This window comes from Ammospiza caudacuta, chromosome 15 (assembly GCF_027887145.1).
Source record: "Ammospiza caudacuta isolate bAmmCau1 chromosome 15, bAmmCau1.pri, whole genome shotgun sequence".
In the NCBI taxonomy this organism is placed as follows: Eukaryota; Metazoa; Chordata; class Aves; order Passeriformes; family Passerellidae; genus Ammospiza; species Ammospiza caudacuta.
Genome location: NC_080607.1, coordinates 6,615,004 through 6,642,806, shown reverse-complemented (window position 1 = coordinate 6,642,806; position 27,803 = coordinate 6,615,004). Strand labels below are relative to the sequence as shown.

Here is a 27,803-nt window from a genome sequence, read left to right as displayed (position 1 = left end):
ATTCCACAGCAGCAGATAACCATTGTTTACATTTTGTTCCTGAGGCCTGTCAGCTTCTCAGGACGAAAAATCCTAAGGGAAGGATTTTTCATAAAAGATGTCTGGAACTGAGGGGTGCTTGCTCAGGGCTTCAGGGTAGTCCTGTTTGTCCCTAAGTGAGGGAATTTGTTTATTCCTTGGGGCTCTGAGGTGTCTATGGAGCCTTCTCCCCTCCAAGTAAGCACCTCCAGCTGTCCCAGCAGAGGGGCTCCAGCCCTCAGAGCATGTCTGTAGTCTCCTCTGGACTCTCTCCAGTAACTCCACATCCCTCTTGTGGTGAGGACCCCAGGATTTGGAATTAAAAACCCTCTCAGGGTCTGGGCTTTGCTCTGTGCCAGCACAGGGGCAGAAGGAAGTTCACTGCTGCTCAGATCAGCAAACTTGAAAGGAGCTTCAAGGTGTTGACCCTGAGGTTCACACTTCTCTTGAGGAAAATAACAGAGCGAGACCCAGATGAAAGCCTTGCCTTCAGGAGCCAGTCAGTCTCATGATTAGCTTTAGCTTTCACTGCTTCCATATTTCCTCCCCACCATCCTCCTCTGCCTCACCTCACCATGCAGTCGGGAAGTTCTTTATTTATGTTTTGGCTTAAATCAAAACACCTTGGCTGTGTAGCAGGGAGCCAGGAATTCTTAGCACCGGGGATCTGTATTCTGGAAGAGCATTGCATTGCTTCCTGAGTGTTTATTTATCCATCCTGGATGGGGGGAGGCTGTGCAGTGTCTGTGCCTCGTTGTCCTGCCAGGAGCATCCTCACAGCCCAATATCTCCCTCCAAATGGACCTGGGTGCCAGGGTTCTTCCAGGAGTTATCTGAAGCACTGGTGATTTGATTAGAGCAGTTTGTCCTTCCCTGCCACACATAATTCCTGTGCTGATGGCTCATTTTTCTTGGCTGGAAGTGGAATTGCAGCACACAGATCAGTTGTCTGGCTCTGCCCCGCTGATGGATCGTGGTGCCTGCACTCACTGCCTTCCCTGCTCTGCTCCACAAGAAACACCCCTGTGATGGTGTTCAGGGGTTCTTGGATGAGGGGAGAGATGAGGATCTGACTCCATGTTTCAGAAGGCTGATTTATTATTTTATTATATATATTACATTAAAACTACTAAAAGAATAGAGGAAGAGGTTTCATCAGGCTAGCTAAGAATAGAAGGGAATGATAACAGAGGTTTGTCTCTGACAGAGAGTCCGAGCCAGCTGGGAAGTGATTGGCCATTAATTAGAAACAACTGCATGAGACCAATCACAGATGCACCTGTTGCATTCCACAGCAGCAGATAACCATTGTTTACATTTTGTTCCTGAGGCCTGTCAGCTTCTCTGGAGGAAAAATCCTAAGGGAAGGATTTTTCATAAAAAGATGTCTGCGACACACCCCCTGCACCCTGCTCTGCAATCCCCCAGAGCCTGGCAGCCTTGGGAAGAGCTCTCTCAAGTTGTGGTTACTGGAGCCTCCTCTCTGAATCACCAGATTTTCTGTGCTCAGGCTGGGGGAGGCTGAGCCCTGCTGGCTCCAGGTGGGATCCGTGGGCACACAGGGGGCAGAGAGGCACAAAAGCTACCAAAGCCACCCCCATGGGCCCCAGGGCCACCAGCAGATCCTGTGAGACAGCCAGTTTGGCTTTTCAAGCCATTTAGTTTGGAAAAGCCCTCTGAGAGCAGGGAGTCCAGCCGTGCCCCAGCCCTGCCGAGGCCTGCACAGACCCACATCCCCAAGTGCCAAATCCACAGGGCTTCTGAGCGCCTCCAGGGATGGGGACTCCACCACAGCCCTGGCAGCCTGTCCAGTGCTTGACCAGTGCTTGACCACTCTTTCAGTGATGAAATTTTCCCTAATCTCACACTGAAATTTTCGCTGGTCCAGCCTGAGGCCGTTCCCTCTCCTCCTGTCCCTGGAGTCCCCCCGGCTGTCCCCTCCTGTCAGGAGCTGTGCAGAGCCTCCTTTTCTCCAGGCTGAGCCCCTTCCCAGCTCCCTCAGCCTCTCCTGGTGCTGCAGACCCTTCCCCAGCTCCCTTCCCTTCCCTGGACACTCCAGCCCCTCAGTGTCTTTGTCATGAGGGGCCCAAAACTGATCCCAGGATCTGAGCAGAGGTGAGCAGTGCCCTGGTCCTGCTGGCCACACTGAGGCTGATGAATTGGTGACAGCCCCAAAAATAAATCGGGAGCAAATTATAGAAAGCAGTCAGGTCCACCTCCAAAATGAGGGAATGAAGGAGAACCATATCAGGAGCACTCTGAGCTGTGATTACAGTGATCATTGATTTTTCTGCAGGAGTGAACCATGGAGCAGATCGGGAAATACAGCCGTTGTCTGCAAGGCACAGCAAGGGATCTGTGGGACAAACTGGCTCCACAGACCTTGGGATCATTGTCAGACTGTTGGGACGTGGAAACCCCAGTGGGGCATTTTTGCTTCCCCCCTTCTCACCTTCATGGGTGGGATTTGGGGATTTAATTGAGGCACCACCAGAAATTACTGAATTCCATTGAGAGTCCTGATCTGCCTTAATTAAACTTTGCACAGGGGTTTTGAAGTATAAGCAGGTTAAGAGGTTTAATCCTCCAGTTCATAGCCTCTGGCATGGCCCTGCTTTTGTTATGGTTTATGCATTGCAGGGGAGGCTGAACTACATCAAAATGTGTGTCGGAATTTACCCTCTCAGACTGTCAGCCATGCACAAGTGTCACAAGGTTAGTTATAGAGACCCAAAAAACCCTTCTCACTTTCTCCTTCCCTTCAGATGCCATGTTTACTCCCTGCTCTGCACTGAGGTGTCTGGACTTGGGCTGGATTTTATGAGCAGAAATAATGTGTGACTCCAGAGTAATGTGTGACTCCAGAATAATGTGTGACTCCAGCTCTGCTCTGTGAGAGATAAGATACATCAAAAATCATCCCAAATGGCTTCTTGTGAGGCCATTACTCCTCCTGGGACTCTTGGGACCCTGGGCAGAGGAGCCCCTGGCATAAGTGACCCTGTGAGGGTGAGCAGGACCTGGCTCAGGGTGCCCAGAGCAGCTGTGGCTGCCCCTGGATCCCTGGCAGTGCCCAAGGCCAGGCTGGACAGTGCTGGGAACACCTGGGACAGTGGAAGGTGTCCCTGCCATGGCAGGGGTGAGATGGGATGAGTTCTAGGGTCTTTCCAACCCAACCCACTCTGGAATGCTGTGATAAGGGAAGTGCAAGCAGAGCAGATGCCTCCAGGGGCAGGGACCTCTCCAGACTGTCCCAGCAGAGCTGCACACAGGGGTGGCTCTCACTGTGAGTCCTTCCCATGCTGGGCTCTCAGAGGTTTCTGGATGTGGTGCAGCTGTGCACAGTCATGGTGGGCATTTGGAGATGGTCTCTAAAAGGCACAAAGATTGTTAAAGGCCTGGAAGGGCATAGGAGGATAAGGACACTCAGTTTGTGCAGCCTGGAGCAGCAGAGTCTGAGGGGCAGCTCCAATCTCTGGGACAGGGACAGGGCATGGCTGGAGCTGTGCCAGGCAGGGTCAGGCTGGATACCAGGGAAAGGCTCTTCCCCAGAGGGTGCTGGCACTGCCCAGGCTCCCCAGGGAATGGGCACGGCCCCGGGGCTGCCAGAGCTCCAGGAGCTGCCAGGGATGCCCAGGGTGGGGCTGTTGGGGTGTCTGTGCAGGGCTGGGGCTGCCCTGGCTGATCCTGGGGGTCCCTCCCAGCCCAGGACATTCTGTATTCTGTGAAAATGAAGCTTTCACTGCAGGCACACACTGCCTGGGTTCCTGGTGTTACAGAATTACCTGGATACACACATCAGCAGGGACTAAGGATGGAGAAAAAACTCTTGAAAGGGCCAGCACAGAAAGGAACCTACCCTGGGAATTATTTCTGCAGGAATTGCATTCATGGCCAAGGAAATACCTGCAGAAACAGGCCTGGGGAGTGTGGAGCAGCCCTTTTTATCCAAGTGTCTGGGAGCTGTTGGCCAAATCCAGGACCCTGCAGCCTCTGCAGCACACCCACCCTGCCCTGCACTGCCCTTCTCTCTGCCTGGGGAGAATGTAGAGGGAAGAACATATTCTGTAAACCCCTCTTTGGAAAGCCTCCAAGAGCTCTTTCCAAACCTTCCTTCTTACAGGCTCTGTCAAGTTTTGGTTTAAGCAGGGCTGGATGCTGAATTGGCCCAAGCTGTGGGAACAGCAGAGCCCTTCCAGGGCAGGGCTGGAGGTGAAAGCAAGGAGAGAGCCCAGCAGGTGCTGCTGCCCAGCAGTGCTGAACTAAAACACTGCCCACGTGTCTGTGAAAACAAAATATCCTGCAAGTGCTCCACCAGCATGCTCTGGGAGTAGTGCTCAGCCCACCCCAAAATAGAGTTTTTAGTCAATGAACTACTCATGTGGAAATGTGTTCCCAGCTCTGCTCCAGCAGTGCTTTATTCATTGTGGTCACGAACCCATGTCCTCTGCCCTCCTGCCCTTCTCTCTGCTCACCTCTCTTGTAAAGCAGAGATGCTTTTTGTCTGTGCTGTGTAAAATATACATTGGGATTCCCACGTGGGATGGGCCAAGCATTTTACTGGTCAAATAACCTTCCCTCACAATGAAACCCTCCTGTGGGAGAAAATCCTCACTCCATTTTTAAACATTCCTTGTAAATTAAGACCTCAGTATTTCCTAAAGCCCCTCACTTCCCTGCCTCATCATTGATAAGCTTCTAATCCCTTTAATCTCTCTAGTCAGGAGGCTGCAGGCAGCAGGGAGCTTTGTAAAGGTGTGGAAATCTCCCCAAATTCCAGTGTAATGCCCTCCTGCTCTGCCTGGCACCTCCCTGACTGCAGGAGGGGGGCACTGCCCAAAGGGTGGGGTGACGATTTAATACACTGAAAGCTGATTAAGAAGAAAGGGGTCTCTTTCTAAACCCTTTTCCTCTCCCACCTTTGGGAGTTTTACCCCTCTCCACCACGTTCTGCCCCTCTCTGGCTGTGTGGCACCAGCCCAGGACAGGACTCTGCTGCTGAGATGCCCTTGGCACTGCACAAACTCCTCATGGGGAGCTCAGGGCACAACCTGTGCAGAGCTTCCAGGTGGCCACATCTGAGCTTGGCTGAGGTTTTTCCACCTGCACCTATTTTATGCTTGTATTTGCCCACCTCCTCCTCACTGAGCTCCACTGCATTTCCCAGAGGCTGGAGCTAAAGGTTTAAACTGAGTGAATGGTGCAATTTCCACAAGGAACACTGTTTCTGAAGAGTAGAAATGAAATGTGATGGTGGCATGAATTGTGTCATCCATGGAGCTTCTGCAGAATTCCACTCAGTCCTTTGGTTTCACAGCATTAGATTACTAAAATTATGAAATGGGTTGGGTTGCAAGGGACCTTAAAGATCATCTCATCCCACCCCTGCCATGGCAGGGACACCTTCCACTGTCTCAGGTGCTCCCAGCCCTGTCCAGCCTGGCCTTGGGCACTGCCAGGGATCCAGGGGCAGCCACTGCTGCTCTGGGCACCCTTCCAAAGAGAATTGAAGTAGGTCCTGAGCATCCTTTAAAAGGGGGGACCTGTAGTTTAACAGCCAAAGGCTCATTCTTAGATATTTTAGATGAAGAGTTAGAACTACCTCAAGCTTTAGCAAGGCAACTGGAGTCCCTGCTTCTGCAGGATGTGCTGGTGCTCACAAAGGGAGAACCCCTCTGGATGTGAAACTGGAGAGAGACAGCACCATGTGCATGAGCTGGCATGTGTATGATAAATTGATGAATAAATTTATTAAGTCAAATTATCCCTTAATCTGACCACCTGTATAAATCAGGCCCCAGGACTGCCCTGAATTCCATATTAAAGGAGCACATGAGAGGTAGCAGGTTTTTTAGGAGGATTATCTGCCTTGCTTTAAAAGCAGCAGAGGATCTGTCAGAGCAAGGAGCCTCTCAGGCTGATTACCCCCAGCGTTTGGTGTTTGTTCCTGGTTTATAATCTGAATTTGGGCTCATCCTCAGCTACTGGGTGTTGTCATGGCCCCCTTACAGCACCTGCAGCCTCAGCCAGCTCTCAGAGTAAACGTTCAGATCTCCGAGTGAAAACGTGTCCCAGGTCAAACATCTTTAAGGAGTCTCAGTTTATCAATACCTCTTTATCTCTATAAACCCAGCTTGGGATCTGGCTGTAAAACAAGATGTGTATTGGGGGGTGATTGGCACTAATGACCCTACAGACCTTATCTGCAGCAGATATCACTGCCAGCATTGGCATTTCCAGGCTGTTTTTCAGGTGATTCACAGCTCTGAACAAACCTTCACGGCTTCATCTTGAACCCAGAAAGCAGCTCAGGGGACTGTGGCCCTATGGGGAGGTTAAAGACCAGAGTGAAAGGAAGAGAATTTTTCCCATGTGAGGTGTTTGTTCCCATGGGTGCTCCAGAGGGGGAGGTTTTCATCTCCTTGTATGAATGTTCTTCATGCAGAGCCCTCCCAGTCTGAAATGTGCTCCTGAACTGGCAGCCAGGCTCTGTGGGAGCCGCAGAGAAAGGAATTGAATCCCTCTGGAGGAGGTGACTGCCGAATGTGTCCTCATCTCTGCTCAGGAGTGAGGGGTCCTCTGGGCAGGGACACAAACACAGCTTTAGGAGTTCTTCTCTCACCCTCTTAAGTAGTTTTGTTTTTAACAACAACAGAAAAGAGAGCATTTTTAAAATAAACACTCTTTTCTCTTTATTCCTGCCGTGTCTGAGGGACATGGGGCAGGAGTGAGTTTGGCAGTGCTGGGATTACAGCTGGACACCATGATCTTAGAGGATATTCCAACCCAAATAATCCTGAGATTCTGCAGTGTTTGGGGTCCATTTGCTGTTCTCCACTGCAGAGGCATGGTGGGAGCCGTGTTTGACAAAATCAAAGTGAGTTTCACAAATTCCCCTGGTGCCAGCAGAAAGTGCTGCTCACCAGTGGGCTCCCAGTGCAGCCTGAAATGGGTGCCAGGAGCTGCCATTGCAGACCCCACCTGCCAAGAACCCAGCAGCTGTCTGTCACTGGTTAAACAAAACAAAAGCCATGTGGATGGAGGGGGGCGAGGAAAACCCTTCAACATGGAATTTTCTTAATTTTTCTGTTTCTAGTGCTGGGAATGTGCAGTAATGGGGTCCTAAACACGTGTGGCACAGCACCATCAGCAGAGTGCCAGAGGTGTTGGCATGGCTCAGACTCTTGTATAAAATAGAAATACCTAAATTATGAATTATAAAACCTGTGGATGGAGGGGGGTTAGGAAAACCCTTCAGAATGGAATTTTCTTCCTTTTTCTGTTTCTAGTGCTGGGAGTGTGCAGTAATGGGGTCCTAAGCACGTGTGGCACAGAGGTGTTGGCATGGCTCAGACTCTTGTATAAAATAGATAAAAATATAAAATAGATTAAAATCCAGAAATTATAAATTACAAAACCTCCTGCTTTTCCCATGACCAGAAGTGTCCCAGGATTCGTGGCTGTCTGTCCTGGCTGTGGTGCACAGGGGGTGACTCTGTGCACAGCAGCACCCTGGCTAAGTGGGGGATGAGGGAAAGGCTGAAATCCCACTGCAGTGACCCACAGAATTCCATAAACCAGTTTGAATTCCCCATTCAACTTCATCAGCTCCAGCTCATCAGGGCTGGGCTGTGTTTGTGTGCAGGGGCACAGCTCACAGAGCTCAATGAGCACTCAGCAGAGGAGATGAGCTTGGCTTGGCTGCTCAGGGTTCATCCAGGAGGGTCAATCACAGATTCCCTGGGGTTCATCATCCATCACACAGGAACAAGCCCTGGGTATGTGAGAGCTGAGGCTGAGCCTTCAGCATGGAGGGAAAGGCTCAGGAGCAGTGTGGGGTCTGCATCCCTGGGGGATGGAAATAACAGAGGAAACTCATCCAAGCAGGGCAGGGGGCACTCAAGGTTATAAAAATTAAATCATTCTGCTGCTGCTGCTGCTTTCCCAGCCACTGCTACTGTTAAAATGAATAATTGTGAGCAGCCGTGTGCAGACAGATCTGTTTGTGCTCACAGCTCCTGGTGACAGCCAAGGATCCCTGCACAGCCAGGAGAGCAAACAGAGCTGGGGTCAGGCTGGGCTCTGGCATCAGGGGGAAAAGGCACAGCCCCAGGCAGCCAGGTTTGCTGGTAAATGTCAGTTTTGCCTGGGTTAAATAGGGAAAATAGGGTAACAGGATTGTGGAAAACGCCAGTCACTTGTTTTTTAAATTTTTTAAAAGTTTAATGATAATAAAATGATTGTAAAAATTGCAATATAATTAGAGTAGTAATAATTTGGATAATTTGAATTAGGACAATATGAGACTAGAAACAGAGAGTTATGGATGGTCCAGGTATCTCTTTCTGGGCAAAATAAGCCTGAAAAAGGACCCCCGTTAACAGAGGATTAACCCTTAAAAGCAACAGCCTATTGCATATTCATACACCTCATACATGATGCATAAATTCCATTCAAACACAGGATTCTGTCTGGTCAGTGTCAACTTCTTCCTCTGAATCCTAAACCGTGTCTTCTGGCTGAGCAAGGCAGGAAGAAGTTCCTTCCTTCTGATAATGGAGCAATAAATTCTTTTTCTCTGAAAGATTCAGGTGTCCTGTGGCTGCTGTCTTGCTGTGAGTCCCTTCTTTTAAAAAAAGTACCCTACATAGCATAGTTTATTTTAACCTTATGATATAATGTAAAACTATATTTAACACACTACTTAAGAAAATTAAAACATTAAAAAAATTAAATTTATAACTTTCTTACATAACACATATAATATTCATTTTAGTATTTGCAAAAAGCCAATGATAAAATACACATTTTTCACATGAATTCCTGCCTGCTTGCCTGTGAGGGTGAAAGAAGGGTGATGAGTTTTTGGGCATGAGGATGTCAGGCACGCACACAGGGCAGCCCAGGGCTGCTCTTTGCCATCTCTGCTGCTGCCACAGCCAGGGCTGGGTTTGGCCGCTGCCAGTGCAGGGCAGAGCTGCTGGCACTGCTGTGCTGCAGCCCCACAGCTGCAGGGCCACATCCCTGCTCCCTGTGCCTCCCCCAGGACACTCAGGGGGCTCTGGCAGAGTAGATTGTGGAGGGAAGATTGTCTCAGAGGTTTCAGGGACAGGTTTTTGTGCCTGGAAAAGCAAGGTTTGCCATTGTGAGTGCTCCCTCCAGCAGGCCAAACACAGGAGATGTCCAGAGGCCTCTCCCAGAGGAGGCTGGGTGTGATGAGCCCCAAATTGCCATTTAATGTGATCTAATTGATTTGATAAGCTCCTGTGTTAACAAGAAGCTCTCCAGTGTCCCAGGCAGTTGGAGATGTGATGTGATGCCTGCCCCAGGGCACTGGGAGGGACTTGGAGGCTCCAGCTCTGTGTGGAACCCCACACTGGGCTGGGTTAGAGAATGGATCTGCAGAGACCTGGAGAGCTTCTGCCTCCCTGCCAGGACTCAGGGGCACAGCCCCTCTGTGTGGGCCTGACGTGAGTGGGAGCAGGAGGGGGGCCTGCCTGCTGTGGGGAAGATTTGAGCATCTGTCATTATAGGACACAAAATAACACAACACACACACACTGCTGTTCTCAAGGTAAAAAAGGGGAAGTTTAATTTCTTATTCCAACATTTACAGATTTCCAGAACTGACAGTGGATTGGAGGGTGAAAGTGCTCGTCACACTCTCCAATGACACTGGACAAACCAACAGTCCATCAAATTTCTCCTCCTCCAGAAAAGAATGCAAACCAATAAGTTATTTACATGAAGTGTGTGAGAAAGTTTGTTAGGAGAATGTAAACATCAGAAGGCTTAGAAAATATTAAAAAATCAGAATGACAAGCATCCTGTGTGGGTGAGGAGTGTCAGGCTCCCCACAGAGCCTGCCATGGAATTTTGGCTTTAACAGGGGGATCTGTGAGGAGCCACCTCCATCCCAGAGCCCAGCAGGGTCCCACAGCCCCAGCACTGGGTGCAGCACCAGCTGCTCCCCCAGCCAGCTCTCCACACTCCTCCTCATCATCATCACTGTGGGAATCCACAAAATCAGAGGGTTTGGGAAAGCTGCAAGATGCAGGCCTCAGATAACAGCAGAACTGTGAGTAGAGCTAAAGCAGCAGCCATGAGATTGGTCAGCGGAAAAATTATTTAAACTGTAGAAAAAGCAAGGGCAAATAGAACAATAGCTTGTGTATTAACATTTTCTGAATAGCTCTCTAAGCTACTGAAAAGATTATCTAGCAAGATATTAGGAAGTTTGAAGCTTAATAATGGAGCTCTGTGCATTGTGCTTTAAGGCTCACAAGCAGGTGTTATATTTGAAATAAGCAGGCATTGTTTTAACCAAAGGTACCTGTGCTTATAGGGGTTGGATAGAACTACTGTCAATGTGCTTTTGCTTTGTGTGATTGGTTAAGAAGCTTATAAAGTGAGTTGTAACATTAAGTTTTTTGGCCTGCTGCATGGATTGTGAGCTGGTGGCATCTTCCCATTGTCATAACCATGTAATGAGACTGATGGTGGAAAATCAAACAGCTCAAGGCACGTTCCACAGCAGCACCATCTCGTTCGTGCTCTGTAAATAACCCCCGGCCGGTGTCAGTCACCATCAGGAGCAGTTCCCTGCATGGGGATGTCCCAGGGCCCCAGCCCTCAGCTCCTGCCTGGGACAAGCTCCATCACCTCCAAAGCTGGGCCCAGGGCTTGGCTAGCACTAAGAAAGCCCCATGGGCCTGGTGCCTGAGCCTGGCAGGGCCCTGCCAGCTCTGAGGAATGATCCAGCAGCTGTGAGGACATTTCTGTAGCTCTTTGTTTATGGATTCCAGGGGTCCCTGGTAATTGGAACTCCTCACACATAACAGATGCGGTGCTGGTGGAAGGGATTTGTCACTGCTTCACTCCCCTGCACCAGGGAGGGCTCATAAGTCACAGCTGACAAATCTGTTGATGACTTTTAAACTTCATTTACAGAAAAGAATGACCATAATCAACAAACAATGATGGGCTACTAATCTTGCTGTTTTATTAAAAGGGGGTCTGTGTGTTCAGCCCCTTCTGTGGGAGCTGAATGCTGTCCCCAGGAAGGGCTGAAAGCAGCATCAGCAGAGAGTCCCAGGAGCCCTCCCAGCCTGACCCATCACCCTGGCACTGGTGGAGCAGGAGAGCAGCAGATGATGGGCTCTATCTCAGCTTTGGCCATCATGCCCCAGGGGAGCACAGCTCCCTCTGCACAGCCAGGCCTGGCTTTAGTCCTGGCATCCATGGACAGCTGGAGAGGCCAAGGGCAGTGGATGGGAGCAGGGTTTATTTTTCACCAGGAGGAGGAGGAGTGGCTTTTATCACAAGCTGGGGGCTCTGTACAAATCACAAACAGGACAGGACTGCTGGAACGTGCCTTGAGCTGTTTGATTTTCCACCATCAGTCTCATTCCGTGGTTATGACAGTGGGAAGATGCTACCAGCTCACATCCCAGGCAGCAGACCAAGAACTGAATGTTACAACTCACTTTATAAGTTTTTTGACCAATCACACAAAGCAAAAGCACATTGACAGTAGTTCTATCCAACCACTATAAGCACAAGTACCTTTGGTTAAACAATGCTTGCTTCTTTCGAATACAGTACCTACTTGGAAGCCTTAAAGCACAATGCACAGAGCTCCATTATTAAGCTTAGAACTTCCTAATATCTTGCTAGATAAACTTTTCTGTAGCTTAGGCAGTTATTCTAGACAAGCATTAATACACAGATCATTGTTCTATTTGTCCTTTTCTACTTCCTACATCATTTTTCTGCTGACCAATCTCATGGCTGTTGCTTAGCTCTAATCACAGTTCTGCTGTCTCTGAGTCCTGCCTTGTGCAGCTTTCCCAAACCCCTCTGATTCCCACAGCTCCCACCACAGGCCTGGCTGTAGTTGGCCCCTGGAGCAGCCCAGGTCTCCCTGTCCCACCTGAGATGCTTTCCCTAGAAAGAAGGAGCCTCCCCAGTCTCTGTGGAGCCTCAGAGGTGGCATTTTAACAACCAAACCTCAGCAAATCCAACCAGAAATGAAGTGGGAACCACATCCCAGCCACTCCACAGAGATTTGTGTCTTAATTGTTCATGTCATTCTGCATATTGGAAGTGTCTGACATAATTGTGAAAGGCAATCAGTGGTAATTAACTCAGAGAGGAGAAAGGAGCGTGGCAAAACCCTCAGCTTGTGAAGGTTCTCAGTGAGGCTACTGAGGCTCCTCACCCCTGTCCTGTGTTTGTGTGCAGGGACAGGGGCACAGCTCACAGCAGCTCATTGAGCACCTGCAGATGAGCACTCAGCAGAGGAGATGAGCTTGGGTTGGCTGCTCAGGGTTCATCCAGTGTCAGAACTCAGCACATCCCTCCAGGTGCCCAGAGTTGCTGACGACCCCGTCAGGGGCTCAGAGACCCTGGCACACAGCCCAGAACACCTGGGGATTTGACTTTGACCCCTGGAGCAAGTTACCAGCTTTGTATGAGGACCTGAAAGTCACACAGGTTTGAATGGTGTAATAATAAAATGATCACAGGGTGAAAATGTAGATTTTAGGATTTTTGGTGTGGGGGTTTTGGGGACAAGATGGAGGAACTTGGGCGTGTCCAGCCTTTCTCCTTCTTCTTCTCCATTTTCTGCAGTGATGTTGGCACTTTGGGATTGGTTTAGAGTAGAAGTGCACTGTCTAACATAGGTGATAGGTATTGGGAATTAAGTGTAAATATGTTATATGTTGTTTGTAGTATAAAAGGACAACACCACCTCGGGAGTGGTCAGAGTGCCTGTGGCTGCCTTGCTGAGCAGATCTCAGCTGGGCAGGAAGAAAATTTCATAGATAAGAATTAATAAACAACCTCAGGACCGAAATGTGAAGAGCTCTGACTCTTTCTTTGGATGCGTGGGCTGAAACAGAGACATCCTGCACATCTCAGGGCAGCAATTAACAACCAAAACCCTGAGAATCCAGGAGGGTCAATCACAGATTCCCTGGGGGTTCATCATCCACCACACAAGAACAAGCCCTGGGCACCTTGGCTTTACCAGGGGGGTCTGTGAGGAGCCACCTCCATCCCAGAGCAGAGCCAGCAGGGTCCTGCAGCCCCAGCTGCTCCCCCAGCCAGCTCTCCACACTCCTCATCATCATCATCATCACCAGCATAGCGTTCCCTGCATGGGGGACACCACAAACCCAATCTCTGGGAGCAGCTGTGTGACTTTGGGGGTGCCCCTGACAGGAGGTCCTTCAGCGGGTGGGAGGCGTGAAAAACTCCAGTCGCTTGTTTTTAAAATTTTAAAAGTTTAATAGTAATAAAATGGTTATAAAAATAGTATTACAATTAGAGTAATAATAATTTGGACAATTTGAATTAGGACAATATGAGACAATAGAAACAAAGAGTTATGGACCGTCCAGGTACCTCTTTCTGGGCAGCACAAGCCTGAAAAAGGACCCCCGTTAACAGAGGATTAACCCTTAAAAGCAACAGCCTGTTGTATATTCATACACCTCATACATGATGCAGAAATTCCATTCAAACACAGGATTCTGTCTGGTCAGTGTCAACATCTTCCTCTGAATCCTGACAGCGCCTTCGAGGTGGGAAGAAGTTCATTTCCTCTGATAATGGGGCAATAAATTCTTTTTCTCTGAAAGGTTCAAGTGTCCTGTGGCTGCTATCTTGCTGTGAGTCCTTTCTTTTAAAAAAGTATCCTACTCAGCATAGTTTCTATTTTAAGATTTTTTATAACCAGAACTATATTTAACACACTGCTTAAGAGAATTAACACAACATAACTTTCTAACATAACACATATAACATCATTTTAATATTTGTGAAAAGCCAATCATAAAATACATGCATTTTTCACAGGAAGAAAACCTTTTTTTAATGGTTTTCTTTGCAGGAGAACATGGACAGGCATTTGGAAGGCTCAGTCTGCTCTGGGACCCCTTTGATCTGGCTGGGGACTGTCCTGCTGTCCTCAGCTCAGGATTTTGGGACAGGAAATCCATGATTGTGCTCAGTCACTGAGAAGGAGCAGCCATCACCCTCCTGGCTTGGCAGAGGTGACCTGGGGGGTGAGCAGGGCCAGTTTGGCTGGGAAGGGCAGCTCTGGGGTGCTCCAGCAGCTCTGGCAGCACAGTGCAGCACCTCTGCTTAGGACATGAGCCTAATGGTTGGACTTGGATCATCCTGGAGGCCTTTTTCAACCATAATTTAAGGCACCGGTGGAGCTCAAAAAGGGGATTCCATCAGTGAAGCTCCACCTCCAGCAGCTCCTCTTTGGCAGCTGGGTGGCCCCGGAGGAGTTAAATTAAATTAATTGGCAGCATGAAATGGGGGCTTTTCTGAGCCCCAATTTTCTAGGTTACCATTTCCCTGTGGTGAGAAATCCATGTGTCCTTCCCACAGGAACCTGGCCTGGGAAGGGGAGATGTGGCCCAGCCCTGGAGCCTGGCAGAGCTCCTGGCCATGGCCAAAGGGGTTTGTGTGAGCGTGAGGAGGATGGGGGCTCATGGATGGGGGCAGGGGATGCTGAAAGCAGCAGCAGCAATGCCAGTTCATTACCAGCTGAGAAACTTCCCAAAAACTTGGTTTTCCCCATAAATAAATCAATCATTTGCTGTTAAAACAACAATTGGGCTGGTGGGGGGTGTTCATTAAGGAACATTATCAGAACCTGTGTGAGTGGGAGGGGGAATGGAAACATTCTGTTTTTCTGTTAGGCTGGGAATGATAAAGAATTAAGGAATAATTCTCAAGAAATTAGTCATGGCCAGCCATTAATGAGCATCTCAGTAACACACTAATGAGCTGGCTTCAGCTGCCTGTAAAAAAGGCCTTTAATTAGATTAGTGCATGTAGCATTGTCCAGTACCTGGTAGGTAATCATCAGGTTTTGCACTGGTGGGATTATGGATGACATTCTATTTAATTGCTGTTTCCTTTTCATTTTCTTCCTCTTTTTGGTGTTTTTTTTTTTGTTTTGTTTTGTTTTGTTTTGTTTTGTTTTTTTTTTTTTTTCCTTTTGAAGATTATTTCCTCCAAAGAATTCTGTTTCTGTTCTTGAACAGAACCTAAATGTTGTCCATGGAATTCTGCATCTGAAAGGGCTGCTAGACTGGGCTTATCTGATTCAATTGACCTTTAAAATTTATTTTGCTGCTGTCAAAAAGAATGTTGGTCTGTTCACAAGAGATTTCTGAGATGATTGGAAGCAGAGACTCCTGGAAACTCCACTTGTTGCATATTCTGCAATCAAAGGAGGGAGGGCTTCTAGGAGAAAAGTGCCCTAATTTAAAATATATTTTCATGGAGAAAATGCTTTCAAAGACAAAATTCCAGCCTTGTCAAGCAGATGGAGGTGGTGGCTGCCCCATCCCTTGGAGTATTCAAGGCTGGGTTGGACAGGGCTTGGAGCAGCCTGGGACAGGGGAAGGTGTGGAAGAGGGTGGAACAGCTCAATCTCTGAAGGTCCCCCTCCAACCCAAATTATTCCATGATTCTGTGGGGTAAAACTGTCTCCAAAGGGGTGGAGTGGAGCAGCTCAAGGGTGACCCCAGCCTTGGGAGGTGAGGGCACACCTGAGTGCTGTGTGCAGCTCTGGCCCCTCAGCTTGGGAAGGACCTTGGGACACTGAGCACATCCAGAGGGGGCAGCGAGGCTGGAGAGGGGCTGGGAGCACAAACCCTGTGAGGAGGCCCTGAGGGAGCTGGGGGTGCTCAGCCTGGAGAAAAGGAGACTCAGGGCTGCCCCCATCACTCTCACAGCTCCTGGAAGGTGCCTGTGCTCAGCTGGGGCTGGGCTCTGTCTGCAGCAGCACTGACACAGCCAGAGCACACAGCCTCAGGCTGCACCAAGGGAAATACAGGCTGGAGATTGGGAAAAAGCTTTTAAAGAAAGGGTGATAAAGTTCTGGAATGGCTGCCCAGGGAGGTGGTGGAGTCCCCATCCCTGGGTGTGTTTAACAAAGCCTGGATGTGGCACTGGGTGCCAGGGTTTGGGTGAGGGGCTGGGTTGGACTCGATGGTCTTGGAGGTCTCTTCCAACCTGGTCATTGTGAGAATTCTGTGAGTTCTCCAGCTGTGCCAAGGGAAATACAGGAAATACAAAGGAAATCACTCTGAAAAAAAACGTTTATTTCAGATGAGTAAATAATGACTGATCATGCATATTGATTACTGTTTACATTTGTGTGACTGAGCTTCACGGCCCACAGTTTTCCATCAATTAGCACCCACTTTTATTAAAAATATTAACTAGAATTATTCAAATTATTTATTTATTTTCTGTCTGGGAACATCTAGACTCTTGGCTAAGCAAGCATAAGTGAACAAGAACTTAGGGTCTTGAATAACTTTGTAGTGCTGAGCAGTTGTAAACATTGGAGGGAACAGTCAAAGTTCACCCTTGGATAGGGTTGGAGATCGGGAAAAAGCTTTTACAGAAAGGGTGATAAAGTTCTGGAATGGCTGCCCAGGGAGGTGGTGGAGTCCCCATCCCTGGGTGTGTTTAACAAAGCCTGGATGTGGCACTGGGTGCCAGGGTTTGGGTGAGGGGTTGGGGCTGGGTTGGACTCGATGGTCTTGGATGTCTCTTCCAACCTGGTCATTGTGGGAATTCTGTGAATTCTATGAGCTCTGTGAATTCTGTGCTTGAGTTCTGTGAATTCTGTGCAGCTTTTGGGGGAGCCCCAGCTGTGTGCACACAAGGCAGGGTGAGGAGCAGGGCCTGCTTGGACAGCTCCCACTGCCCAGCTCTAGGTCATCCTTTATCACCCTTATTAGGAAGGATTTAATGCTCTAATGAATAGATTTTTAATCTTCTACAGGCATAAATAATACATAGGGCAGATGGTAACGAGCCACAGCCATAAACTGAGTGCTGACCTGACAGACTTTGTGACTATTGTACCTTTAACAGCTGATTAAATACTTATTTAAACAGCTATTGATTATTTATGGCTCTGTTACAGGGGATTTCAGAAATTTAAACCAGAGCCAGCTTTTCAAAGGATTGGCAGGATTTCTGCAGTTTGAAATGACTTGTTTTAATTAAAAATTCAAAAATAAGGCTCTTTGCAGAGCATGGTGGAGGGCTGAAGGAGAACTGGGGGAGCTACTTGTGTCCCCAGTGTTTGGGCACAGCCCTGCATCTCCCAGGGCTCACCAGCTTTTATTTTTTTATTTTTAATGGGATTGTAATTATTTTATTATTTATTTATTTTGGTATAGAAGTTTTTATTTAAGATTAATTTGAATTTTTAATTTTTTCTATAGTTTTATGTGTTGTTGGGAAAAAGGGTTTTTATAGTTTATAAGAGGATTTAGTTTTAAAATTAAGGTGGGTTTTTTGGGGAGGATGTAATTTTTTAATGTGTGCTTTATATAGAGGTGTGTTTTGGTTTTTAGTGGTTTTATAGCTTGCTAGTTATATTAAAAAGTTTTTGTACTGTTTTAAATTTTTTAATGTTAAATAATGCTATTTTATTTTTTGGTTTTTTGAAATATATTATTTTTGGCTTTGTGAAGTACATATATAAATTTTTTGGTTTTGTAAAAGTTATATTTTTTCGGTTTTGTGAATTTTTTTGTTTTGTTTTGTGAAATACATATTTTTTCTGGTTTTGTGAATTTTTTTTATTTTATATATTTTGGTTTTGTGAAATATATTTATTTTTTTGTTTTGTGGAATACATATATTTTTTCATTTTGTGGATTTTTTTTTTTGTTTTGTGAAATAAATTTTTATTGGTTTTGTGAAATAAATTTTTTGTTATATTATGGTTTTGGGGAATACATATTTGGTTTTGGGGAATACATATTTTTTGGTTTTGTGAAATAATTTTTTTTTTGGTTTTGTGGAATATATGTATTTTGTATGCATTTTTTGGTTTTATGGAATATATATATTGGTTTTGTGAGATGTATTTAATTTTATTTTTGTGAAATACATATTTTTTATTTTAAATATTTTGGTTTTGTGAAAGATATATATATATATATATATATATATATATATATATATATATAGGTTTTGTGGAAGGTATATTTGTATCCTCAGACTTGTGCGGCCGAGGGGTAAAGGAGCTGCCCCTGCCCTTGGCGCAGAGGCAGCAGCACAGGTGGCACCAGCCCAGTGCCAGCCCCGGCTGCTCCCCGTGCGTCAGCGTGGGCAGGGCTGGAGCCACCCCCCTGCAGAGCCACATCTGCCAGGGCAGGCTGGATTAGTGCTGGCGCCCTGCAGGACACGTGCCCTGCTCTGCCCTTCCCTTCCCTTCCCTTCCCTTCCCTTCCCTTCCCTTCCCTTCCCTTCCCTTCCCTTCCCTTCCCTTCCCTTCCCTGCCCTGCCCTGCCCTGCCCTGCCCTGCCCTGCCCTGATGCTGGCACAGCCAGGTGGGGCTGGCAGGGGCAGCAGGGTGGGAGCAGCTCCCCCACTGCAGCACGGACAGACAGAACCCAGGACATCCCTCTGCTGCCCTGGAGGGCTCCAGGTCCTGCCAGGGGGCTCAGAGACCTTGGCATGGAGTCAACACCTGTGGCTTCGATTTCAACCCATGGAAACAATTACCAGCTTTACCTGAGGACTTACAAACCAGGAGACTTTAAATAGAATAATAGTTATTTTGTGACAAGGTAGAAAAATAGAATTGAGGGTTTTTAGAGTGGGGGATTCAGAAGCCGAGGTGGAGGGATTTGGGCGTGCCTTGTCCTCCTTTCTTCTTGTCCTCCATCTTCTGGGTGATGGTGGCACTTTTGGATTGGTTTACAGTAGAGACAGACTGTCTAACATAGGTGATAGGTATTGGAAAATTATTGTAAATAATGTACACCCGGTTTTTAGTATAAAAAGATAACACCACCCTGAGGGGGTCCACAGCAGGGGCTTGGTGCCACCTCCAGAGGACTAGGAGCTCAGGGGCTGCCACTGGATGGGTGGGATGCTGATGGCCTCAAGCAGTGCCACAGGAGGTTTAGATTGGATGTTGGGAACAATTTCCTCATGGAAAGGTTGTGGAGCATTGGCACAGGCCGCCCAGGGCAGGGGTGGGGTCACCATCCCTGGAAGGGATCAAGAAACCTTGAGATGTGATACTTGGGGATGGGGTTTGGGTGGTGCTGGGTGGATGCTTGCACCTGATGATCTCAGAGGTGTTCTCCAACCTTAATGATTCCGTGATGGAGCCTTGGGAAGTTCTGGGAGAAATTCATAGGCCCTGTGGAAGGATCCCCTTGTCACTCAGGAGGGGACAGCCCAGAGTGGCACTGGAGGGACCCCAGGACCTGCTCTGCCTGCAGGGAAAGGTTCCTCTCCTCCTGGGATGTGCCTGGTTGCACTTACAGGGGGAGCAGGGTTTACAGAGGGACCCCACAGCTTCAGTCTGGCTCCTGCTGAGCTCATCTCCACCTTTCAGCCTTCCCAGCTCTAAGCGCAGCAAATATCCCCCTAAAATGTATATAAATACAGCCCTGGGCCTGCAGAACCAGTCTAATAATTGTGCCATCTTTGTCTACCCCTTTTTTTTAATAACTTCCCAGCCCTTTAACACTCATGTTTGGGAGGATTGAAGGTGTTTTCCCCAGAAAACCCAAGCACTGTTTTTTTTCCTCCCAGGTAATTGTGTTTATTGGAGCCCACAGCAGTGAGCAGGATCTTCCTGAGCCTCCAGGTCTGTGTGCAGGGCTCGCTGGGGACTCAGGAGTTATTGAAAAGAGTGCAGGGTTTGTGTTGGTTATTAAACCAAACTTCTGAGCTGGGCTCTCATGACTGGGGACTGGCTAGGAAATGGCTCAGGGCTCCCCAGGGAGGGCTGGCTGGCACTGGGGGTGGCCCATGGAGCTGGGCAGGGCAATCCCCTGTCTCAAAACTGCCTTTTTACAGCTTAAAGGAAAAATTAAAAACAACCAAACAGGAGCAGGGTGCCCAGAGCAGCTGTGGCTGCCCCTGGATCCCTGGCAGTGCCCAAGGCCAGGCTGGACAGGGCTTGGAGCACCTGGGACAGTGGAAGGTGTCCCTGCCATGGCAGGGGTGGCACTGGATGATTTTCCAGGTCTCTTCCAACCCAAGCATTCTGTGATCCTGTGATTCTCCTAAATCCCCCCTCAGAGCCAAGGGGAAGCCTGATGGCTGCCCAAAGTGAGATATCCTCCCTGTGGAACAGCCAGGAGAATCTGGGGCAGTGTTCACTGCCCAGACCTTCCCTAAAACTTTCTGGCTGCTTGCAAGAAAGTGCAAATCACTCCTATGGTGCTGTGGTGGATTTTTGCCTTCCCATGTAATGCTGGTGATTCAGCCTACAAGTTCTTAGAATGGTTTGGGTTGGAAGAGACCTGAAAAATCATCTTATGGGCAGGGACACCTTCCACTGTCCCAGGCAGTTCCCAGCCCTGTCCAGCCTGGCCTTGGGCACTGCCAGGGATCCAGGGGCAGCCACAGCTGCTCTGGGCACCCTGTGCCAGGGCCTGCCCACCTTCACAGGGAAAAATTTCTTCCCAATCCCTCTTTCAGTTCAAAACCATTCCCCTGTGTGCTGTCACAACAGACCCTACTCAGAGTTTGCCTCCATCAAGTTCCAAAAATTTTCTGTGCTGCTCCCTTGCAAGTGGCAAGAAAGATGTTTGGGCATGAAAGGTTTGGGATGAAAGTAGCAAGGGCAACCTCCAAAAAGCAGTGAGGTCAGGGCTGGGCTTTGCCCTGCACAGGAGTATCTGAGATGGTAAAAACACCTGAACAAGGAGCACCCCACTCACACTGGAGCTCCACTGGCTGGACCATCCATCCAGGTTGCTGCTGCTTTTTCCAATACCCCAAATTTGCCTCAAACCTGGCAGGGACCAGCTTTGTCCCTGTGCCCTGTGCTGGAGGTCCCTGCAGGATGTCTGCATCTGTCAAACCTCCAAGCTGGAAAAATGTGTGGTGGTGTTCTGGGTGGAGATGAAGGCAGGACAGAAAAACTCAGGGTAGAAACCCCAGGATAGAAAATCCCATGGTTGGAAAATCCTAGGATAGAAATCCCCATTTCCCCTCCTGTGAGCAAACATGATGAGAGGGACAGAAGAGTGTGACCGTGTTCATAGGAGTTTTAGGATGAGGGAAGAGACAAGGATCTGACTCCATGTTTCAGAAGGCTAATTTATTATTTTATGATATGTATTACATTAAAACTATACTAAAAGAATAGAAGAAAGAATTTCCTCAGAAGGCTGGCTAAGAATAGAATAGGAAGGAATGATAACAGAGGTTTGTGGCTTGACTCTCTGTCTGAGCCAGCTGACTGTGACTGGCCATTAATTAGAAACAACCAACATGGGCCAATCACAGATGCACCTGTTGCATTCCACAGCAGCAGATAATCAATGTTTACATTTTGTTCCTGAGGTCTCTCAGCTTCTCAGGAGAAAAAATCCTAAGGAAATTATTTTCCATAAAAGATGTCTGTGACAGGAGAGCCAGGCTGCTGCTGTCACAGTGACACAAAGAGCTCCTGCAGGACACAGGGGGCTGGGTTTGCTTTCTGCTCTCCCTTCTGCTGTGACAGTTCCTCACTCCCCTGGAGTTTGCACCACCTGGCTCTCAATTACCCTCTAATCTGGGAAACGAGGCACTGAGAGCAGGGAGGGGACAACTATCAGCACTCCAGTGCCAACCCCAGGCTGTTCCTGGGTGGATTGCAGGATTTTTAAGGGATTCCTGCACGTTAGCAGCAGAGGGACAGTGTGTGACATTGCTGTCACAGGAAGGGAGGAGAAACAGAGGCAAGGAGAGGAGTTTGCTGGCATCCATCCTCCTCCCTGCATGGAACAGGGGCATGGCCTGTCCTGGGGTGTGGGAGCTCGCTGGGACCCTGGAGTGATCCTCACCACCCCTAAAAATGGCCCAGGGGATCCTTGAATGTCTGGGGTGCAAAGCTCAGTTAATCCTGCTGCGTTTCCTTCTCACCTGGTGGTGGCACACAGGTGCCCTTGTGGGATGAACCCCTGGGGAACCCTGGGCAGATGCCAGGCTCCAGGGCTGTGTGCAGGCTCAGGTGGCAGGCCTGGTGTCACAGGGTGCAGGAGAGCCAGCCTGGGTGCAGGTGATGTCCCCAGCTGCTCCTGGGGTCACCGTGCTGGGGCCTCAGTGCTGTCCCTGGGGATGGCACAGGCAGGAGAGAGGGAGGGCAGGAAGCAAGGAAAGGGAAGGGAGTAGGTTTAGATATTTGGAAGAAAGTAGGTTTAGATTGGATATTTGGAAGAAATTGTCCCCTGTGAGGGTGCCCAGAGCAGCTGTGGCTGCCCCTGGATTCCTGGAAGTGCCCAAGGCCAGGGTGGACAGGGCTGGGAGCACCTGGGACAGTGGAAGGTGTCCCTGACATGGCAGGAGTGGCACTGGATGGGCTTTATGGTCCCTTCCACCTCAAGTGATTCTGTGATTTGAGGAAGGGCAGGGCAGGGCAGGGCAGGGCAGGGCAGGGCAGGGCAGGGCAGGGAAGGGAAGGGAAGGGAAGGGAAGGGAAGGGAAGGGAAGGGAAGGGAAGGGAAGGGAAGGGAAGGGAAGGGAAGGGAAGGGAAGGGAAGGGAAGGGAAGGGAAGGGAAGGGAAGGGAAGGAAAGGAAAGGAAAGGAAAGGAAAGGAAAGGAAAGGAAAGGAAAGGAAAGGAAAGGAAAGGAAAGGAAAGGAAAGGAAAGGAAAGGAAAGGAAAGGAAAGGAAAGGAAAGGAAAGGAAAGGAAAGGAAAGGAAAGGAAAGGAAAGGAAAGGATCTATCTTACTCCTAGCAATCTCATCCTTAAGTCTCCTTGTGTCTTTGGGGCATTTGGGACTGGGAGTGCCACTGCACTATCTCTGGAGGCTTTGGTGAGGCTGGGAGCACACGCCCCTGCATCCCAGACCTCTCCTGTCTGGAGCTCAGTTTCCCTTGCAGAAAACTGGGATAATCCTGATACTCTGTCCTGGATGTTCTCTGGGGTGCTGGAGGTGAAGAACCCCTTTGCACCTTTCATTTATTCATGTCCAAGTGTTATTCCTTGTTGCCTTTTGTATTTTTTCCATTTCTAGCTCATCTTGTGGCAGTTGAAAGGTGAACTCAGAGCTGTGGAAATGCCCCTGCTGATGGCAGCAGTAGTTACTGGGATGTCCTGGAATTGCCAGGAATATGTGTGTGTGCTGTGTGGGTGTTTCTGACCCACAGAAACAAACACATCTGCTCCGACCCAGCTCTGCTGGGTGTTCCAGGCTGGCTGGAGAGGCCACTCTGCCCTCCAGCTGATGGCTCTGCTGGATCCCACCTGGACACACATTCCCTGTTGGAATGCAGGGATAGAGTATGAAATATTTACAGGCATGGTTAAAATGCCCTTTTCAAGTTGTTAGAGGAAGGAGGCCAGTAAGTGGTGCCAAGTGGGTGCTGTGTTTAAGAAGAAATCCACAGAGGAGAAAGGGAGGCTGATTTCTGCAGGGGATTCCCGGCTCGTGTGTGGCAGCAGCAGAGCACCATGCGCAGCTGTCCTGTGAGACACCAGTGATGGCGCCCAAACCCTCTGAGCATTCCCCAGCCTTGGCCTTGCCTTGTCCCTGCTGCCTGCATGGGCAGTGGCCCTGGAGAGCTCCATCTGCAGAGCCACCAGGTCCCCCTGCCCAGCCCTGCCAGCAGCGTGGCCATCACCCTGCCTGACCCTGCCCTGGCCATCTGGTGGCCCTGTCCCACCTCCCATCAGCCCAGGCACATCCCTGCACAGACCTGTGATTGTTAAATAACCCCACAATCTGTGATGTTCTGATTTATTGTACCACTTCCCTGTCACACTCTGAAGTTTCTTTCTTGTTCCATAACACAAAATGCACCTCAGCAGTGAAGAGAGGAGCTGTTCACTTTTGGCTCACAAGTCACAATGGCTCTGGCTCCAGCTGAGCCTTTATTTCATTTTTAATTCTCTCAGTGGACACAGCAGAGCAAGCAGCTGGTGGGCTCTGCCCCCTCTGTGTCCCAAGGTGGCCCCAGGGCCACTGGAATTCCAAGGGTGACGAGGTCTCTGAGATGACCCCAAGGTGTTAGAAAGTCTCTTTTTCCCAGCCAAAGAAGAAGATGGGATTCCTTGGCTCTGTTCTCAAGGTTGTTTATTTGCTCTTATCTAATACATTGTCTGTTTGTCCTGCTGAGATCTGTGTAGCAGGTCGGGTTAAGGCACACTGACCATCCTCAGGGCGGTGTTATCTTTTTATACTAAAAACTGGCTGTACTTTATTTACAATCATAGTCCAATACCTATCATCTATGTTAGACAGTTTGTCTCTCCTCTAAACCAATCCAAAAGTGCCACCATCACAGCAGAAGATGGAGGCTAAGAAGAAGGAGAAGAAGAACATGTGCAGGGATCCCAAGGGGGATCCTGTCCTGCCTGGCAGCCACGAGAAGGGGTTAGAGTGGCTCCCAGCTGCTGTGATGGTGATTTCCAGGCTAACAGTGACACCTCCTGTTTGCACAAAGTCCAGCCCAAAGCCTGGCGTGCAGGAAATGCAGTGCCGGTGCCAGCAGGAGCACGTGGGCTGATCACTGCTTACATCACTTTGTTTATATCCAGGAATCCCAAGTCCTCTTCCAGGTGCGAGTGTGGCCTCACAGGGACAAACCCATCCCTGTGCATGGTGAGGGCTGGGCAGTGTTGGCAGGGGAAAGCCTGGAAAAGTGGGCATGAACCAAGGTGCTGGATGCAAACTGCTTCACAAAGAGTTCTTTGAATTGTGGTTTAGCACAGACAGGTAAAAGCTTTGGTATGAAAGCATTAAAGCTTTCACTTAGATGTGAAATGGATTTAAATCTTGGTTTCTCCGCTAAAAGCAACCTTAGAATCACAGAACACCCTGAGTTGGAAGGGACCCACAAGCATTATTGAAGTTCAGCTCCTTGCTTGTTATAATTTATGTCTTTATATTAAATTTCTTAATTACAATACACTATAAGCATTTCTTGGCCTATCAGCTTTAGCTGCTTCTGTCAAGTTTGAAGAATTTTCTACAAATCCATTTCCCACAAACATCCCTGAGGAGCCAAAATGGCTCCTGGCCCTGCACAAAACCAACCAGCCTGATCAATTGATTTCTAGAATCAAGAATTTAGATTGAATTGAAAATATATTGAATTCAGGATTGACTGTGCCAGTGGTCTCCCAACACCCAGAGGCTCCCAGAGATGGGATATGACCAGCTGAAATTGAGGAGCTGCTTCTGAGAACTTTGCTCCCTACCCTTTTCTCTGTGAATTCCTCCTCACACCCTCCTGCCTCCCCACCTCTCCTTGCAGGCATCCAAGATGTCCTTGAAGGTGCAGACCAGCAACATCACCAACAAGAATGACCCCAAGTCCATCAACTCGCGGGTGTTCATCGGCAACCTGAACACGGCGGTGGTGAAGAAGTCGGATGTGGAGACCATCTTCTCCAAGTACGGCCGCGTGGTCGGCTGCTCCGTGCACAAGGGCTACGCCTTCGTGCAGTACTCCAACGAGCGGCACGCGCGCGCTGCCGTGCTGGGCGAGAACGGCCGCGTGCTGGCCGGCCAGAGCCTGGGTGAGTCACGGATGGAGCGAGGGAGGGATGGAGGGAGTGAAGGAGGGCCCTGGCCTGCTGCGGCCTGCAGCTCTGGGGAGGGCTGGGCTGGGCTTGGCCTTTATCTCCAGCAGCCCCTGGCAGGGCTGTGCTGGGCTGTCCTGTGGCCTTTTCCCTGTAGCCTGCTGGGAGGGCTGTGCTGGGCTGTGGCTGTGCTTGGCCTTTATCTCCAGCAGCCCCTGTGAGGGCTGGGCTGGGCTGGGGGCTGGGCTGTGCTGTGGCCTTTTTCCCCAGTAGCCTGCTGGATGGGCTCTGCTGTGTCTGTCCTGTGGCCATTTCCCCAGTAGCCCCCTGGGCTGGCTGTCCTGTGGCCTTGTCCCCCGGTAGCCTGCTGGGTGAGCTGTCCTGTGGCCTTTCCCCCTAGCAGCCCCCTGGGTGGACTGTGCTGTGGCCTTTATCTCCAGCAGCCCTCTGGGAGGGCTGCCCTGTGGCCTTTGCCCCCAGTAGCCCACTGGGAGGGCTGTGCTGTGGCTGTGCTGTGACCTTTCCCCCTAGCAGCCCCTTGGAGGGCTGTCCTATGGCCTTCTTCCCTGTAGCCCACTGTGTGGGCTGTGCTGTGGCCTTTTCCCCCAATAACTGGCTGGGTGGGCTGTGCTGTGCTGTCCTGTGGTGTTTTCCCCCAGTAGCCTGTTGGGAGGCCTGTGCTGTGGCTGTGATGTTGCCTTTATCTCCATCAGCCCCAGGGAGGGCTGGGCTGTGCTGTGGCCTTTTTCCCTAGCAGCGTACTGGGTGGGGTGGGCTGTGCTGTGGCCTTTGTCTCCATTCGCCCCCTGGATGGGCTGTGCTGTGGCCTTTTCCCCCATTTTTTGGAAATGAAACTCAGGATAATTCTTATAAGCAGGTAGTATTTTGGTGGTCGGGCTCTTTCTCCAAACAGCTGACGCAGTGAGAGGATTGAATTCTGCTGGAATGCTGCTCTCCAGCCTGGTCAGACTGGGATGGTGGGTCTGCAGACAGGGTCAGGGCTGACCCAGTGATGACCCAGCAGGGCCAGAGTGACAAGGCAGGGTCAGCAGGATGCATGGCCAGGCACAGAGCTGGAGAACAGCATTCCAACAGCACCCCCAGGCAGGGGCTGGAGGCTGCCAGCTCCCCTGTGGGATGGGATCAAGGCACATGTGGCACTGTGGTCCAAAACCTCAGCTCTGGGCTGTGATTGGAGGAGCCAAACAGCAAAAGCAGAGTTCTGGATCATCCCAGGGCCTTGTCCTGGAACTGCTGGGGAAGAACAAGGGTGGGGAAAGATTGCCTGGTATCAAAGACATGGATAGGACAAGGGGAATGGCTCCCAGTGCCAGAGGATAGGGACAGATGGGATATTGGGAAGGAATTATTCCCTGTGAGGGTGCTGAGGCCCTGGTACAGGGTGCCCAGAGCAGCTGGGGCTGCCCCTGGATCCCTGGCAGTGCCCAAGGCCAGGCTGGATGGGGCTTGGAGCACCTGGGACAGTGGAAGGTGTCCCTGCCATGGCAGGGGTGGCACTGGATGAGCTTTAAGGTCCCTTCCAACCCAACCCAACCCATTCCGTGATTCAGTGATTCCCTTCAGGACCAGCCTTACCCTCAGCCTGTCAGGATCTCCAGAGCAGCTCAGCCTGACTTCAGCCAGCCGATGTTAAACAAGAGAACTTCCCCCAGTCTGCACTGCTGTGGCATGAGAACTAACAAGCAAATCCCCCCAGCTGCATCTTTGCTTTTTCAGATTGCTCTGAGGTGTCACCAGCTCCAAGCTGAGAATTGGAACTGGGGAGAGGATTTTTAATGGAAAATGTTGATTTTTAGTGAAAAATGGTGATTTCCAAGCCTGCTGCAGCAATGCGCACCCAGCAAAGCAATTTGCAGCCCATTCCCACCGTGTTGCTGGCACAGCCTGACATGGGAAGTTGTGCTGAGGCCATGCTGCTTCCTCTGAGGTTTATCCAGTTACCAGAAACTTCTCTCAAGCTCCAGAGAGTGGAGCTGCAGACCTGGCAGAGCTCAGCCTGCCAGGAACGCTTCCAGCCCAGATGTTGCCCACATGTGCAGCCTGAGATAGGATGGAGAGGGCCTGGGGGAGCCCAGGAGCTCCTTGTGGTGCTCCAGACAGAGGAGATGTGGCCAAGAGATAGGGAGTACCTGCTCACTTGGCTGAAGAGAGAGATGAAAGGTTTGCTGTGGGGAAAACCTCTCAGAAAACCTCTGATCTCTGCTGGTCCCAAAGGCCTGGAATTCC

The 27,803-nt window shown here is 49.6% G+C and overlaps 1 protein-coding gene across 2 annotated transcripts in view; it reads left to right on the top strand.

Moving 5' to 3' along the window:
- Positions 1 to 27,803, top strand: part of RALY (RALY heterogeneous nuclear ribonucleoprotein) — a 134,311-nt gene that overhangs the window by 86,615 nt on the left and 19,893 nt on the right. The window contains exons 2-3 of one of the 2 annotated variants that reach the window (XM_058814622.1): positions 13,916 to 14,078; positions 25,289 to 25,553. In XM_058814622.1, coding sequence (XP_058670605.1) covers positions 25,298 to 25,553 — 256 coding nt within the window. In that variant the 5' untranslated portion in view covers positions 13,916 to 14,078; positions 25,289 to 25,297. The remainder of the gene's footprint in view (positions 1 to 13,915; positions 14,079 to 25,288; positions 25,554 to 27,803) is intronic. The other variant, XM_058814621.1, reaches the window with a different exon arrangement.